This window comes from Apteryx rowi, unplaced genomic scaffold (genome assembly GCF_003343035.1).
Source record: "Apteryx rowi isolate R43461 unplaced genomic scaffold, aptRow1 scaffold_12, whole genome shotgun sequence".
NCBI lineage: Eukaryota > Metazoa > Chordata > Aves > Apterygiformes > Apterygidae > Apteryx > Apteryx rowi.
In genome coordinates, this window is record NW_020447419.1 from 2,337,627 (window position 1) to 2,354,405 (window position 16,779).

Here is a 16,779-nt window from a genome sequence, read left to right on the forward strand (position 1 = left end):
TTACTTTGACAGGTTCTGCTGTGGGCGGGGAGAGGCAGGGATGAAGCGAGGAGCTGTATTTTGCCAAGGGCCAAAGAAACACTCCCGGGAAGTTGGCCTGTAGGTTTCCTGCTCGGGGTGTGAGTGTGCGTGTCGCGTTTTGGTGCTAACCCCCTCCCCACCCCTTCCCCAAACCCCCGTCTTTTTGCCCCCCTCTGCTCCAGCTTCCTCGCCGATTCGCAAGGAACCGGTGGATCAAGTTTTTCTCTCTCTCTCTCTCCTGCTTAATCGCATTGCTGTAGCACCGGCTGACCTGCCTTCCTCCCTCCCTTCCTCCCTCCCTCCCTCTCGCTCTCTCCCTCTCTCTTTTTGTTCTTCATCTTCCTTGAAAGTATGTGCCATTCCTGAGCGAGTTTCCCAGCCGGCTCATCCCCGGGGCTGCCGGCTGCCCTGCGCCGCATGCCCCACCTGTAAGTGCCGGGGGCGGCCGGCGGGCGGGTTGCTCTCCCCCTCTCCCTCTGCCTCTCTCTCCCTCTCCTCATTTTCCCTCTTTCTTTTTCTTTAATTTAAACTTTCCCCATCTCGCTGTATCTGCAGCACGAGCAAAAACACCCCCCAAAACCAAAAAAACACTCTTTCTCCATTCGTTGTGGAAAGGAAGGCTTAGCAGCTGGGATTTGCCATCACAGCCTAAAAATGGTGCCCAAACTTTTTTTTTCCTCTCCCCCCCTTCCTCCTCCTTCTCCCCACTTTAAGAAATAAAAAAATAAAAATCCAACAGTGTTTTAATTTTGGTTATGGATGTTTCTGTGTTTCTTTTTGTCTTCCTTTCTCTTCCTCCTCCCTTCCTCCCCTCTCTTTCCTTCCACTTCATTGGCTGGGATGATCTTTCCCTGTTGCTTCTGATGTTTCTTTCTTTTTCTCAGTGTGTGCCTGCCTACCTGGACTAGGGGGAAGATAAGGTAATTTTGAAGGGCTTGAGGAAGCTGCTTACCTGTTTTGAAAACTTTTTGGAGATTTCTTTTGAAAAGTCATGTAAAAATCAGTAATTGAAGAGAGTTTGATAGCAGCTGGGCAGGTTGAAATTTAAGTGTTATGTGCTGAATGCCTTGGGAATTTGATCTGCTTTATACCAAAGAAGAACACAGAGAAAAGTATTTATTTATTGGGGGAAAGGCGGGGGTGGGGGGGGAGGAAAGCGGGTTAAGGGAGGGGGAGGGAAGTGGTTTTGGAGACAAGAAGTGAAGCTGCCTGTTTTCCAGTAAGTAATGGAGAAATTCCAGGAGCCAGGGCTAAATATACTTGGCGATCAATACAGAAATGGCTCATTGTGAATAATTTAGCTGCCTGGTGCAGTGAGAGTTTTGAAACTAAAGGCAAAAAAAGAGGCCGTGGAGGGAGAGAGGAAATAAAATTCTCCTCTGGTCATGTCAGTTTCTTAACTTTTCCACTTAAAAGAACATAGTTATGATTATTGATCTCTCGCTCTCTTTTTTTTCAATATATATCAAATGATAGCTAGGGGGTGTCATTCTATACAGTTACTTGGGTTTCTGGAAAGTAATAGCTTGTTCTGTGTCAGCAAAGTGTTTCCAGAAACTTTTAGGATTGCCTCACGCCACAAAATGCAAGATCTAGAAGTATTAACAGTGACGCTGTGGCAGATAAATAAGGTTAGGATGAACAGGTGTGGGTACAGGTGTGTGTCTGTGTGTGTGCGTGCGTGCGTGCGCGGTGGYGTGAGACGGTTAAAGAGTTGTAATAACTCTGTCAAAGGAGACTTGACACTGGAGGGTTTTATTTTGCTTAGAACAGGATGGAGTCTCTTGGAGTCCGTGTGAAAAGAGCAATTGTTAATAGTCTCAATCTCCTCAAAGTCTGTTCTGGCTGTGAGAACTGATAATTGATAAAGCGTTACAATCCCGGCTCGAACAAAACAGGCGGAAGCTCAGGAAAAAAAGTCTCAAATCAGGTAAAAATGTGAGTGGGGAACAGAAAGGGATGTACTCAGACCGAGATGATCCCAGTGCAGCCTGTCCAGGAGACAGCTGCATTTCTCCGCTCAGGTAATTTGCAGAAGGAGTTCAGTGATTTGCAAATGAGCACATGCAGTACACTTGTGTGTTTCTCTAGGCAGTGGCTGCAACAGCAGTAAAATGGGTAACTACTTAGGGCTTTAAGTTTAATCATTTAATGGTTGATACTGACAGGCGTCTTTGAGGGTGTACTTTTCTGCCTTGCAGCACTGCACTTTGACTATGGAAGCAGAGGCTGCTGATGGATATATAACATGTAAGTAGTCATTTTATTTAATTATTCTGAATTACTTTCCTTTTCCCACTATCCTTGTTTAATGCAGGCACCTGAAACTTTAGCTTCCTTGTGTATGATCTTTGCTTTAAGATGACACTGAATTAATAACGTTCAGACATAAACTTTGTGTGTGACTGAAAAATGCGTGTGTATGGGCGCAAGGGTGAGAATGCATATATTTAAATATTTGCTAAGGATGAATGAACTTTGCAAAAGAGAGAGTTCATTTTCAGAAATTCAAATTGCAGCCAAAAGCTTTACATATTTTCACTGCATTTCTCCCGTTTTCTGTGTCAGGGCAAAACGTCTTAGTTTGTTTAAATGCATTGTTTAGCTGTCAGCTAACTGAAAGCTTTGAGGGGAAGCTCTGTACTGAAAAGTACTACTTTAGTCTTCCCTTGCCCAGTCCCAACTCTCCGTGCTTGCAAATGGGAGAGTAAATACTAACTTCTGCTGAGATAACAGCAGCTGGGGCAAGGTTTTCATAAGTGTGTGTATGTAAGACCGATGACAGTGGATTCGAGGGGACTCTTAAAAGCAGTCAGTCACGTATTTCCTTGTGGCCACCGAGAGCCCAGTTTCTGCAGACTTTGGAAGACTCTGCTAGTGAAGGAAGGAAGGGCAGGGGCGAAGGGGGAGCGAGCGGGTCGCGGKTCTTTATCGTCGGGTTGCTCTGCTGAACAAGGGCATGGAAACTTATGGGTGACTTGTTTTGTGAAAGCAGGTGACAATGAGCTTTCCCCCGAAAGGGAGCACTCCARCATGGCTATTGACCTCACCTCAAGTACACCCAATGGGCAGCATACCTCACCGAGTCACATGGCAAGCAGTAAGTCTCTCTTTAAACGTGTTTCTCTCTAGGAGTGTGTTTGGGCTAGTTGGGTCCTCCGGGTCCTCCGCTTGCGTGCTACGTCGTCGCCACTGCTGTAGGCTTTGCTAATAAGAGAAGAGAAGGACGGGGCAGATTTGTTCTTGTTCATGCTGGTGTCTCATCTAAACATGAACGGGATTGCTAGTCTGAACTATCCCCAGGTGGCATTTGAGAGCTGGTCCTTACCTGTGCCAGGTAGGAAAACACTAGGCTTTACTTGTCCTGGTTTTGTTTCAACAGGTTATGAAATCCAAATGGAAATGATTTTTTTTTTTTTTTTAAACTGTGCTTCCAAAGTCAGCTTACAATAGCTCTATTTAAAAACAAACATGTTTTATTTACAAAAGGGCTTTACTCTGGCAAAAATATAAAGTTAAAATATCTGGGTTTGATGGCAGGTTGTATTTTATTATTCCATATAGAAACTTCAGCATCGTATTCATTACATTAGCTTTGCCTTGGCAAGTCCAAAAGATGGCCAGGATTACTGGAAATTTATGGCACTCGGTAGCTGACTCTTTAACAAACTGAAAGGATTTTGTTTTAGAATGTCAAGGAAGAAAATGAGAAAATGTGGAGAGATTTGGGAGTTTACAGAGAGCGTCAAGTGCTCATAATATTTTTATAATTATCTTTCATGGTATTTTTTGGAGGTGGATAGATGTAGTTTACATGTGTTTCGTAAAACCAGCATCCTTCCTATTTTACTGTGTGTTTGTTTTTTTTCTTTGAGAGTGCCAAGCTTGTTTTACTGTTGGTTACAATGTTATATCAAGGTATTTACCTTGAAGTACCTCTATACTCATATTCAAAAATAATTTAAAATGCTTTGGTTCCAATATACTTTAAGAGAGTTCTGTTTTATGTGTATTAACTTTCTTTCTAGTGTTTGTACTGTGGATAAATATTTATCTTTTCAAAAGAAATGTTTCTATAATTCCCTGTCACATACTATGAAAGAAAAAGAGAGCTTTTAGGGTAGCTTGCTTTAAAATACCCCCTGTATTGCCTTCGGTCTTTCTTACTGAGGAAAAAGATGTTACTTTCCTTTAAGAATTTCTTCTTTCCTCCTGCAAATTATGAGTAAAACGCAGATTTTATGAGCCTTTAAAACTGAGGGTTATTATGAAGATCTCCAATTATATACATGTTGCTAGAGAATATGATTGCTAATACTCTGGACTGAACTTTATATGACAACCTATCATAATTCAGCATCTTTAGACAATTCCAATCCTGCTGCACTGGGATTCTGATATATTTTATTATGTTGTAAAAGTTTTACTACTCACTTTCTTCATTTTCTTTGTTTCCTTTTTATTAATGGGAAGGCTTCATTGGAAGGGGAAAAATCTCCCTGTTTTAAATCTTCTTTATAATCTAGACTAAAAACCAGAGTAAAATTAGGGAATAAAAAGATCTAGGATGAAGTCATGCAAAAATACTTTAACACATTCAATATTTTGGTGTTCACCGCGTTAACATTTTCAATGATTTTAAAGCTTTGTTAGTTCTTGCAACACACATGTATCCACAGCCTCAGTGAACTTTTTTTTTTTTTCTTTTAAATGTATTTTGTGGTATCTCACAGGTGTCTTCATTACTCTCCTCACTGGTGCTCCTGGTGCTCTGTGTTAAGGACGTGCTGTTGTTGACAAATTATGGACTCTGTCTAGCATTCTTAAGCCAAGCAAAACTCGAGCTTCTTAAATTTGTTGTTATGTATTTATTCTTAGCAAGCATCAGAATGTTTTCTTGAAGAGAGGCAGTTTGTTCTGTGTTAAACATGGAAGGTATTGATTACAGGTTGTCAGTTCTTGTGGCAGTTGCTACCTTGGTTCACTTATGTTTTTTGGTCAAATCTTCAATCTAGCATGTATAGACTAAATCATTGGGCTGTGCCTTAGAGCTTGCCACCTGTTTTGCTGGGTAAAGGAAGTCTTTTCAAAGACTTTTTTTTTTTTTTTTTTTGAGGTGGAGAGGGAAGACTAAGAAGAAATGGCTCTTCAAAATATTTTGTGTGAATTCGGTTGCTGTTGTGTGGATTGATCCCTCATCAATCTTGCTGTGGTGCTGTGAGGAGGCCCATGAAGCAGTGATTCATTGTAAGCAGAGGAAATGGCTGTGTTGTATTTAGGTGTAGTTTGATATCTAGTGGAGTCACTGGAGAGACTGATCTCCTGTTGGTCTGCCATTGTAGTGAAACCCAGGGCACGTCATCCACGTCGTCCCCGCTGAGCAGGTTTGYTAATGGACAAAGTGGTACGTAAGGTGGTGCATGGATGAGACCTCAAAAGTTTCACTCCCAGTTTTGTCACCAGTTGTCCCCAGAAGATTAACAGCCCTGTTTTGTTGTGTGCTCAGGATATGCACCTGCAGGGTACAGAGCAAAGTTTTGACCTTTGTTCTTGCGTTCCATTGAATCATTTTGAACCACAGCTCTTAATTTAGCCTTAATTTGTGTCTGGCTCAAACAGAGACAAAACCATAAGAAGCAAATTTCTTGGACCTGTACTGAAACTACTGCTCTCCCAGCAACAGTAAAASTATGTGTTAGGTGAAGAGTTTTCTATGTTCATTAGCCCCTGGCAATTCCATGTTAGTAGGCGTTCTGGCTGGGCTACTGATGTTTTCGGGTTCTGTTCCAAAAGCTTTCAGGTTAAATATTTTGGCTTATATTGGAGAGAGGTCTACTACATCCTCTAACCTGTTAGCATTTTCAGGTATCTAAACTGCATGTATAGGTTATGGATGGGGCTGACACTCAATTTTCCTTGTGGATGAGATGATCCTGAAAGATAAATCATGGTAAATCTCCTGTCATAGCTAACTAATGATCTTACATATACCTTACGGTATGCATCTGCCTTTAGCAGAAGACTGTATGTATGTTGGCAGATGCGCCGTTCTGAAATTCTTTATTGTAGTTTTATGTAAGTAAAGATTTAAAATAGGTGTAAATAGTCAAACTTGAATTGGTAGATAGATCATCTCGCTTTCCTCTGTAGTGAGAGACAGATTAGGGCTCTACATGCTGAATAAAGAAGATATATTTACGTAGCCCTGAATCTGACAGTCCAGATTTTCTGTAGATCTTTAGGAAAACTCTTCCAGGGCCTGACATCCAGAGCTGGTGTCAAAGGTCTGCTCAGACTCTTTGAGTTAACTGTGTGTTGGTACTGGAAAGTTCAATACATGCCCTTAAGCCCTCCTCTAGAGCCCACTGAATTCAAGGGAGTCTGTCTTGTTGCCTTCAGTTAATGTTGGAATGGGCCTTAAGTGATCAGGAGTCTCAGAATAGGAGCTGCTATGCTAACGTAAAGGTGATGGGGAATCCGTGTAAAATAGGTTTTTAAAAGAAACAATTCCCAGCCGCCTCCTCATAATACCACGCTGAGCTCTTACTATAGAGTTGTTGGAGAGAGGTTTTTTTTTTTCCCTCTAGGTTAAAATAGACTTAGAAGAATGTCTCCTTTAGAAACTGCAGGGGCACAGTTGTTTGATTAGTTGACTTGATGACCACTTTTTGTAGGCTGAAGGATATTTCTCTGAGACCACTTGCCTGGTATTGTATGGAAAATAATAAGAGCAGCTATTAGCATCTGACAGTGACAGAGGAAATTTTCTCTTGAATTAGAGACTTAAAAGGTGTTGCAGTGGGTGTCCTAGATAACTTTCTTATCTCTGCTTTCATAGACAAAGGGAGCCTTAAATGAAATGGAGTCAGAACAATCATAAATATCAAACCCAACATCTGATATTTGAAAGTGATTAAAATTGTGGTGCACTTTCAAGATGTGTTTGTAATTACTTAGAAGTGTTACTAAGTTATGAGAAATAATTTATTAAGAAAATAAGCATTGTCAGCTGACTCAGTTGCTGAAAATAATGAGGCGATATAATTTTCTGTGTGCTGGGGAATAATAGTGCCATCTGACAAGATAGCTATGGGGACAATAGTATTAAGTGTGAGTGATTTCAGTAGTAGTATTTAAGGTCAGAATCTGTTACAGAGAACTCATGCAAAACCTTTTTATAAAGCAACCAATACTGTATTCCCAGTGATCAGGATATACTACTCCAAACTATTCAATGCTTTTTTTTGGGGGGGGGGGGTAACTTCAAACCCCCAAATCTTTCTTGGTTGTTCTCATTTCTCATATGGAAACTATCATACAAGCTCTGTTTGTCGCAATTGTGTTGCCCTGAGCAAAATGTTTCATGTACCACAGCTGTATCGGCATCACATCTGTGTGGATAAAGGAGCATAACCATGTACTCTGTCTGTTGGAATGAAACTGTATAAAATCAGAGATTGTTTCATGCCTCAGCTGCACAGCAAACAGACCTCGCCATCCCCAGAAGCCACTGCCTGGGCAAGCGAGTCTGGACCTTGTATTGGGGTTCTTGACTCTCTGTGTATTTTACACTAGCATGGAGTGACTGAGGCTGAGCCTCTGCAGGAGGCTTTCCTTTAAGGATGGTGGTTGAAGCTCTCCGGGCTGGGCTGCAGGGGGGGAACTGAATTAGTGCTTCGAGACAGTCACTCCCTGGCCACGTGCACTGGTGCATGAAGAATTCTGGCAGCCAAACTGTTGTGCTCTGAAGTGGGGATTCAGGTCTCCAGTTCTTTCAAAGAACTGTAAAGTGTGAAATGCTGCATATGGTGCTAAAATCTCAGACTGGATTACCTCATGATGCTGTGGAATCTCTTTCCCTGGAGGCCTTGAAGAGTAGGATAGACAACATCCGTTGGTCTAGGTATCTTTGGTCCTGCCTGAGAGGGCAGAGAGGTGGACTTGAGATGTCCTCCAGTCCTTCGTGTCTGACTCTCCAACCCCCACACAGTTTTACATTTAGGGAGCTCAGCTGTGGAATTGCACAATGCTGTCCCATACAGAAGTGGCTGCGGGTTCACAGGCTGAAGGGCAGTGAAGATGCCCGATGCCAAGATGAATTTAGACATAAGGGCTGAGCTCAGTAAAGTGTGGCAGGGAACTGAAAGAAGTGAGCTGCGCTTACACCTTTTTACACTTGCAGAAGCATTGACTTCACTTCAGTATTTTAACCTTAGACTCTCCGAGAACCGCGGGGGGTAATAATACTCATGAAAGTTTCAGCCAATCAGTTTAGTTTTCATGAARTTTAAGGAGAAGAAAAAGAGACAATTGGACTTTAAACAGAAATCTAGGGGTTTTTTTTTCCACATGCAAGAAAGAAACTGAAGCCCTGCAGAGTAATGTTACACTGATTTAAAAATGGTTATCTAGAAGTGAAATACCTTGGATTGTTGTAGCTTCGTCCACACTAGGTTAGATTCTTCACATTGTTACGGTTAAAATCATGAAATAATTTTTCTGATACAAGTTCTGTGTGTAGATGACCCCCAGGTAGCCACTGAAACTACTAAGTAGCAGCGTAACTACTGTCAGTAGCTCACACTCCAGTGGGGAAAGGTCCTCCTGTGTGTTTGTCATGTCTTCTGTCAGTATCTCTCAGGCATTCCCTATGGAATCAAATACTTGTCTATAGAAACATTCCTCTTCCTTGGTGAGTGTTATAATGAGGGTGGAGTGAAATGATCAGCTAATCTCATTAAACACGGTTTTATTCATTCTGGTGGAACTCTCCTGAGAGGTCATCTGCCCGGGCTTCGTTACAGCACACGCCTTTCTTGGGGAGCTTCTGTTATTTTCTTGGACTGTCAAGTTCAGTTAACTCTCTTTGGTACACGCCCTGTTACAACACTGGGTGCTCTTGCTTGCTTTATAGTCAGCATGTTTTCAAATGTTTGCTTCTGGAACTTCAGTTTCTTTTCAGACATGCCAAAAAAAAAAAAAAAAAAAAGTGCAATCCTCATCTTCCCTGAAATGCAGCGCTTTGATAGCAGCTGGATGACTAGCTATCCATTATAGAGCACTCTGTATCTTTCCCACTGCCAAATCTGGGGGAGGATGCAGCTTCTGTTGAAATCAATGGGCACTTTCTCCTGGGAAACTGGATCAAGGCCTTGTTTCCCATTCCTGTGGGGCATAGGCTCWGTCTACTTCTCCAGCTAAATGACAGTTTGCGGGGCTGGGTTTTGTAGGTGGAAATGCAGCTACCTGTGTTGATTTTGTGTGTTCCTGAAATAGGAGGGCGAGCCATGCTCATTCTCCTACCAGTGCTAAAAGGGAGCTTTGAAGTAGAGGTGTCTATCCTGGACRGGAGGAAAAGACATAGACCTCTTCTGCTTTTTCCTCAGTAACCTCAGTGAATGAGACTCCTTGGGGGATCCACCTCAAAGCGGCTCTGTAGAAGACTTAAGAGAACACGGTGCCACTGTTGTCTGTAGTGACGAGGCTGGTTGCCAGCCCGTGGTGCYGAGCCTGTGCCGCAGCACGTTGTCCTTTGCCTCGAGCAGGGAGTGCTTGTTTGGAGTCCTGACGGCTGGCTGCAGCGTCCCAATGGAAGGAAGCACAGCCACCTACTATCAGCGAGAAGCAATGAGGCTGGACAGATATGGCTTGGGCTGGGGGGCAGGAGGCCTAGTTTCTCTTCTGACTCCTGTCATGATCATGGGGGATCATTGCATCATGTTTCTGTGCCACTTTTTTCCTCTCCCCTTTTTTCTTTTGAATCAGAGGCTGTCGATGCCTCAGTATGGAGGCTTGGCTGGCATGTATTAGGCCTTGGCAAATGTAGGTATTTTAAAACAGTATCTACTTTGCTTAGATTATTTTTTTGTTTGTTTGCATTTAATTTTTACAGCCCCACAAATAGATGCACACAGATGTACCTTAATGCCAGCGTAGCTTATTTCCTGTCCCATGCAGGCATAATTGCGGTAGTTCTAAAGCACCCTGTGCTGATGTGATTACATTAGAGTGACCGCAGTGTTTTAACTCTTCTCGTACAGCTGAGCATTACCAAGTCTGTGTGTGGACAAACCCCCTAGTTACACTGCCCAGCAAAATGTGCCCTTGATCTGGAGCCAGGTCTACGTTACCGGCTTCTGCTGGCACCGCTGTGTCAGCCTGTGGCTTTGAAGAGTTGTAATTCCTCATAGACAGAGCGATGCTGGCAGAAGCTCCCGCTGTAAGCGTAGCCCGGGCTGGCGGGGTCACCTGCCAGTAGTGATACAGGTGGTTACATTGGAGCATATCATAAAGTAGGAGCCGCTGTTCCCGGAAAAGGTTGGTGGTGATTCTTCCCCCTCATTTGTGTGCGGATAGGTTCTTTGAAAAAACTTCTGCGAATAAGAACATCCTTTTCTTTAACTGACTCTTGCTTTCTCCACACATGTTATTTTTGGCTCKGCTCTCCAGTTTTTGGGTTTATGTTCCATTACTCATTTGATTCTACGTGTATGGTAGAGGCATAGCACTACAGAGSTGGTGAACTCTGGGTGCATCATACTTGTCCTTTTAGCTCGCAATTGCTCTGCACTCCCCCTGTTCAGAGAAGTCGCGGAGCTCTGTATCTCCCCGCTGGTGCATTGGTGGACATGTCCCAGCGAAGCCGAGTTTGCTGGTCAGATACACTAATGCCTTCAGGAACTGGGGCAATACCTGTAGCTCGCTGGAGGTCAGTCATAGGGCCAAACTGCTCTCAGCACCGGTGTGAAGGGGATGAATATCTGCATGTACTAGCCAGTAGTGAACAAAAGAGACAGCTGAGTTTCAGTGCGTAATTTCCCTAAATTTCCAGTGAGGAATAGTTTGTTGTTTATCCCCTTTGTTCCCTTCTACTTGAACAACAACAAAAAAAGTTATCCTAAAGATCTATTTGCTCTGACCTTCCACAGTAGGCCAGAGCCCCTCCTCTTAGCTCCTTATTAGCTGTTTCCTCTTCAGCCCCCAAAAAACCCGACTTCCATCAGAACACAGTGATGTTGTCCTGCTTTTTTCAAGGGACCTTCTGTCCCCTCTCTCCACGAAGGCTACGTTGGTCAGTGGCACAGAAGGCTGGTTGGAGAAGACTGTTGTATGCCCAAGTCCATGTAAATTTTTCTTAAAATTACTCTGACTTAGGAATGTGCATGTGTGCAGTTGCGTGAGAATTCGTACCTACTCTTTCCTAGTCCCCAGCTCAGCCTTCGGACATTTTGCGATACCCTCTGCAAGCAAATGTGCTCTCTTAGGTACTGGTCTAGCCATAAAACACAAACTGAGAGAGTTTTTGGTAACTGTGTCTGCACTTTCTTTGAGCTCCAGCAGTGTGAATTAAACGCTAGCTTCAGTCCGAAGAGCAACAAGCAGGATCATGTGAATTCCTATCTTTTGAAAATGAAAGAAGGTGCCTCTTTCAGTATGACAAAAGCAAGTCTCTTTACACAGAAGAGGTGTGAGGTCTGTTCGTTTGGGGAAGAGTAGCTATTCTGTTAAAGTCATGGATAGTTTAAAAGTTTCCAAGAAAAAGTTGCAGTAGACTCAAGTCCTTACCAAGTTATCAAATCAGCTTTGTGATAGGGGGAGAAGGTTCAGGCAGAAGAAGAGAATAGGGTTTGGTTTTGGTGGTGTGGGTGCTTTTTTCTTTGTTTTTCTTTTTCTTTGTTTTTTCTTTCCTTCTAAATCTACCTCATGATTTCTTGAGAAATTGATAACCTGATTATTTCTATGCTGCTGGCGTGTGTGTTTTGCCCTGTGCAGATAATGTCACCGGAAGGGGAACAAAYTATATTAATTAACAGTTTTACATACTGCTTTTAATTGTTTGTTCCTAGGTATGGCCTTGGTATTGCATATGCAGTTTGGTGGTAAAGGGCCTCTTTCCCTGGAGCGCTGTAAAGTCTGTGATCATCTGGCACATGTGCAGAGTTTGCCCGAGTATGGAAATGTTTTAGAATACACTGTTGTGCCTTAAATTCACACCATGCCTTAATCCTCATCACCTTTCAGATGTAGACATGTCCTAAACATAGATGTGTGTAATAGTTTAATCTCCCCAAATTGGGTCAACTTTACCACTTGTTTTGACCTTACACCAGCACAGGTGGTTCCTGGGTGAGGTTAATACTTCTCCATACAGCTCCATGGAGCTGTCTGTGGTATCAGCTTTACTTGAAACCCTCAGTTGAAAATTTTCTCCTGCTTAAATACGCAGGGTTCTCTCTCCATCAATGTTAGGTATTATCCTTTGGAAAGATGTACCCTTTTAGGGTTGAATGTAATAATATCTTCTTGTTACATCAGGCTTTGTCGACAATACATCTTTAAGAGCTTCACAAAGGAGGCCAGTTGCAGAGATACAAATGGGCAAAAAAAGTACAGGCTGAAGAAGTGGAGAAAAACGAGAGAAACTAGTATTTGTTTGCTTCCCAGATGAGTTCAACTCCTGTGGGTAGGATGCAGCCAACTTCATCGTTTGTGTATGCAATTTTAAAATGTGAGATGATAGGTAGCTGTCAAGAGTTCAGAAGAACGATATGCTGGTTGTGTATTTAAGAGTCGAGTGCTAGATGATGTTAGCAGACTGAGAACTGTGTGAGTTTATTCTTTCATTCTCTTTAATTTGTATCTGTCAGTTGCACAGTAATTTCTTTATTTCTCCAAAATCCCATGTGCTTGTATGTGAAGCCCAAAATAGAGTGTTCTCAAAGAGTATTAATGCTATTATCAATCAGCTGCCCCCAAATTAGCGAATGCCAGGTAGAAAAGGTTGGCATCTGGAAAAAAAATTGAAAATGTGTGCAGCCCTGGCTTACGACAAGCCTGGGCACGTGTAATGCGTGCAAAAACAAATTAAGGGCGCTTTTAGAGCATTTCATTCCAATACAGTAGAGATGTACAGGTTTAAAAAATATTAGAATCATGCAAGTCTCATGAAATTAGGAAGCCAGAAGAGGAGGGAGATGTGAACTGTGCCTCTGCTGAAGCAAAAGCTATTAAGCGCCACCCTTTTCAAATGTCAAAGGATTTGCGTGGGGAAAAGTCGTTGGAAGCCAGTAAGTGCTAAGTCTGCTGCTCGCAGAACCTACTTTTTTGTTAGATGTTTGTACAAAATCACCTCCCTGGTTAGGATTGTGAGACCAGACATGACTCAGCCTATCAGCATGTAACATGGTTTCAGGTTGCTTTCTTACTGCTCTTGTGTTAAAATGCTCTAAGAAGGTATTTGCTTTTTTTTCATGCACTTCTAAATTGTTTCATTTATTTAATGACATTAGCGCTGCTGTTATTTAAATTTAGCTTCTAACTGGTAACCATTAAATATTTATAAAAAAATCGATAGTAGTGAGATTTTTGCTGTAGTAAATATATATCACATATGTATTCAAAAGCAAAGCAAACTGCAGTGCATTCCAGGAAATAATCTATACAATGCTCTGTAAAGTACTTGCTCATCTTTGTGTCAAGATGCTTTATCTAAGTCTCCAATGAAGCCATTTCTGCAATGGAACCCTCTTCTTTAACAGCCTAGAACAACACTGCCCAATGCCTTAGGAAAGCAGTAAAAATAAAGTTCTTAATGAAGAACATGAATGATAACTGCAGTATGATTATCCAAGGTTCCTTAGTGTTTATGGGCAGGTAGATCCTTAAGTTTTGTGTCCCATGTGATAGACGGCACCCTCGGCAGCAGAGCACCGTGCTAGAGGAGCAGAACCGTGCTGGAACGTTGGTTCTGCTGTGCTCATGTTGATTGATGCCGTTCTGTTTCCTGAAATGCTCGGATGCTGTTCAGGGCCCCTGTCCGCTGTGTTTCCTTGCCTTTTCTGTGGTACCGGACTGCCTGTATGAAGCTGCTGGTGTATCAGTCTCTTTGAGGAATTACTGAAGTGTCACTTGTCGAGAGGACAGTACCCAGATTTGGGTGGAGGAGGGCTGGGTTTGGGAAAGGGAAACTCTTCTGGGGTGAAGGTGACAATGTGGTGATTGAAGCTGGTGGTCCAACTCGAGATTCTCCTGCTCACCTCTGGAAGGTTTTTGCAAAATCCTGTGTGATCCCTTGTTCCACTCTACTTCCTCCTGGGCCCTGAGATCTTCCTTATTTCGGGGGTAGCCCAGCCATGTTGAAAATCCACAGATCAAAATTTCATCTATAAACCAATAATTTTTAAACTACTTAAAAAATTGCTTAAAAATTTTAAATTTTAAAAATTGTTTACAAAATTAGGACCGAGACCTTAACCTGCCCTCGGAGGCAGACTAGGGATCTCTGGAGGGGTATGAACAAAGGATGAGATATACAGGAGACCGGAGGGATGAGATATACGGGAGACCTGACGTGGGGAAGGCAGGTAGCCAATTTCTTCTCCAGCCCCGGCCTCTACATCATTTTCGCATGCAACTGTAAATGGAACGGGCCTTGCGAGGAGGTGACCTAAATTAATTACTCTGGCCAGGTCTTTTTTGGAAGGGGGGAAAGCTTCCTTACAAGCTGGTGATGAAAGTTCAATTTATAACCGTGACTATAGTTTATAATAATAATTCTAATGATATATATCAACAGTTTAATCTACTATAATGTAATATGGTAACATTTGCTGAGCTTTGGCTGCTTTCAGATAGTGAAAATGTGCTGGTGGCTATTGGCTGGGATTCAGAAGCATTTGTCAAAATTTTGTGCACTATATGAACAACAAAATTTGTGTGGATTAAGCAGTTATTAATTCTCCCCTATTATCCTTCAGCTAAAACTACAGCTAACTCATTAACCAAAATTAATCGTAAATAAAGCCGATCTGTTGTTAAGGAGGCTAATTAGAACACTAATTGTGTAATGATGATGCATTTAACTTCAAAATGCAGATTTAAAAGCTACTCCTTTTGGCAGTGCTGGAGCAAGGTGTTCTAAAATAAAGCGGGATGCTTAGTGCTGTCACTGGTCTGGTAATTAATACCACCAGGGCTGGCTGTGTTTTCAGTCTCCTTCTGTCCCCTATAGAGCACTCGGAAATGTCCTAATTCTGCTTGCACTGAAGCCAGTTGTTAAACTCCTGTTTGACTTCAGTGGGAAGAAGGTGCTAAGTGTATGTGGAAGTGCTGCTGTGAGATACTGCATGTATTTGGGTTTACTCTTGTAGCAGTGTATCCATACGGTGAATCATGGCATGTCTGAGCTCTGGGAATACTGGCTGTGCTCTGGGATTTGCTACTGGCTTGCCATGGAGATGGATCTGGAGTTTCAGGCCAACAAAACTGAATTGTGACTCACGGCTTAAAAATGATTGAATGAGTAATTTTCCATGCAGTTTCATTAGGGTATCTCTTCCCCCAAGGATTATTTACTGTAGATTAACTTCCAGAAGTTCTTCACTGTACTATTTAATCTGGAATTTTAAGAAGAAATACATTGTTTAAATAGTGTTTTTTATCCCAAATTGCCAAGATCTAGTGGTAAAATCAGCATCAATAGTAAAATCAGCAGTTGTACCTGCTTGCCTGCATGTGCAATTTCTTGACTGTTTTTATCTTACTTTKGTCAAAATGTATTAAATACTGTTTGGGGTCGCATGTTTTGTTGTTTGTTTGTTTGTTTTTGGTATAGCATTTTATTTTAACAAGCTATCATTTAAATCACTAACAAAGAAGTAGATGCTGGGTACAGAGTACATGATTCACCTTTTCCCATCGTTTTCAATCACTCCGCTGGTTTTTCTTTTTGCCTTGATTTAGAGGGAATTACAAAACCGAAGCATTGTATTAATCTTGAATGATCCTGCTAACTAGGCTGCAAGGGACTATTGAGCATATATACATTTTACTTATTTTATTTTTGACTTTTCCTCTGCAATTTTTTTCCCATGCTTCCTGGTTCATGGGGAGAAAAACCCTGTGAGCATGTTTTAGTTACATCACTAATATTAGAACTGAGTAATGGGGTGGCTTTGGCAGCAGTCATGTTTATAGATTGTTGGTGAGCAGATGGCTCACCAAGTTGGCATGCCAACTCCAAACTTTCACAGTCATGAGTCAAGTTTTAAATCGCAAGATTGCCTTGCATGCCATGAGATTTTTGTTTGTTTGTTTGAATAAATGGAATTCTTGGTGTACTTTCTCATTTCTGAGCTGTGTTGTTGCACTGAGGCATGGCTTTTCAACAGTCTCTAGGGTTGGAAATACCTTTTTTTTTTTCTTATTATTTTAATGAAGGTAGAGACTTTTGTAGGCACTTACCTGAAAATCTTGCTTCTAAGAAAAAGCGGTAAATATCAGGGAATGGAGGTAAAAGTGAGACGTGGCAATCCTGGCAATGTCAAATAGTTCAAATGGTTGAGATCGTTTACAATTACTCGTTAGTGACTTCTGGTTTGTAGGCACAGGAGTTTGCTAGAAATTCAGTGCTGGTGCCTGTAATTCTGGATGCGCCAACCCATGTCGATTTGTTTGTCTCCTGTGAGTGCCCGGCTTGAGTAGTTAGCCAGCACAGAGTGCAAATGTTACGTTTTGAAATGCAAGAGTGAGGATTTTCTATAAGCAAACTGTAGCATTAAGAAAAGAGAGCTTGAGTGCTCAGATTTGCTTAGTGTGACCACAGTGAAGTTCCAAAAGAGCCAGATCATGATCCACTCAAGAATTTGGACAAATATTAATGGAAGGCTGGAGGGTTTTTTTTGGGGGGGGGGGGTACCTACTCCTTCAACTAAAATGAACATGGACCGTGTGGGTTATAATGCATTGTGGGGCCTGTTA

At 42.1% G+C, this 16,779-nt stretch overlaps 1 protein-coding gene across 1 annotated transcript in view; it reads left to right on the forward strand.

Annotated features, from left to right (window-relative positions):
• Positions 1 to 62: 62 nt before the first annotated feature.
• IKZF2 (IKAROS family zinc finger 2) overlaps positions 63 to 16,779 on the forward strand; it is a 112,387-nt gene continuing 95,670 nt past the window's right edge. Inside the window, exons 1-3 of the mRNA XM_026089074.1 lie at positions 63 to 99; positions 2,223 to 2,271; positions 3,017 to 3,121. Of these exons, the coding sequence (XP_025944859.1) occupies positions 2,238 to 2,271; positions 3,017 to 3,121 (139 nt within the window). The 5' untranslated portion in view covers positions 63 to 99; positions 2,223 to 2,237. The remainder of the gene's footprint in view (positions 100 to 2,222; positions 2,272 to 3,016; positions 3,122 to 16,779) is intronic.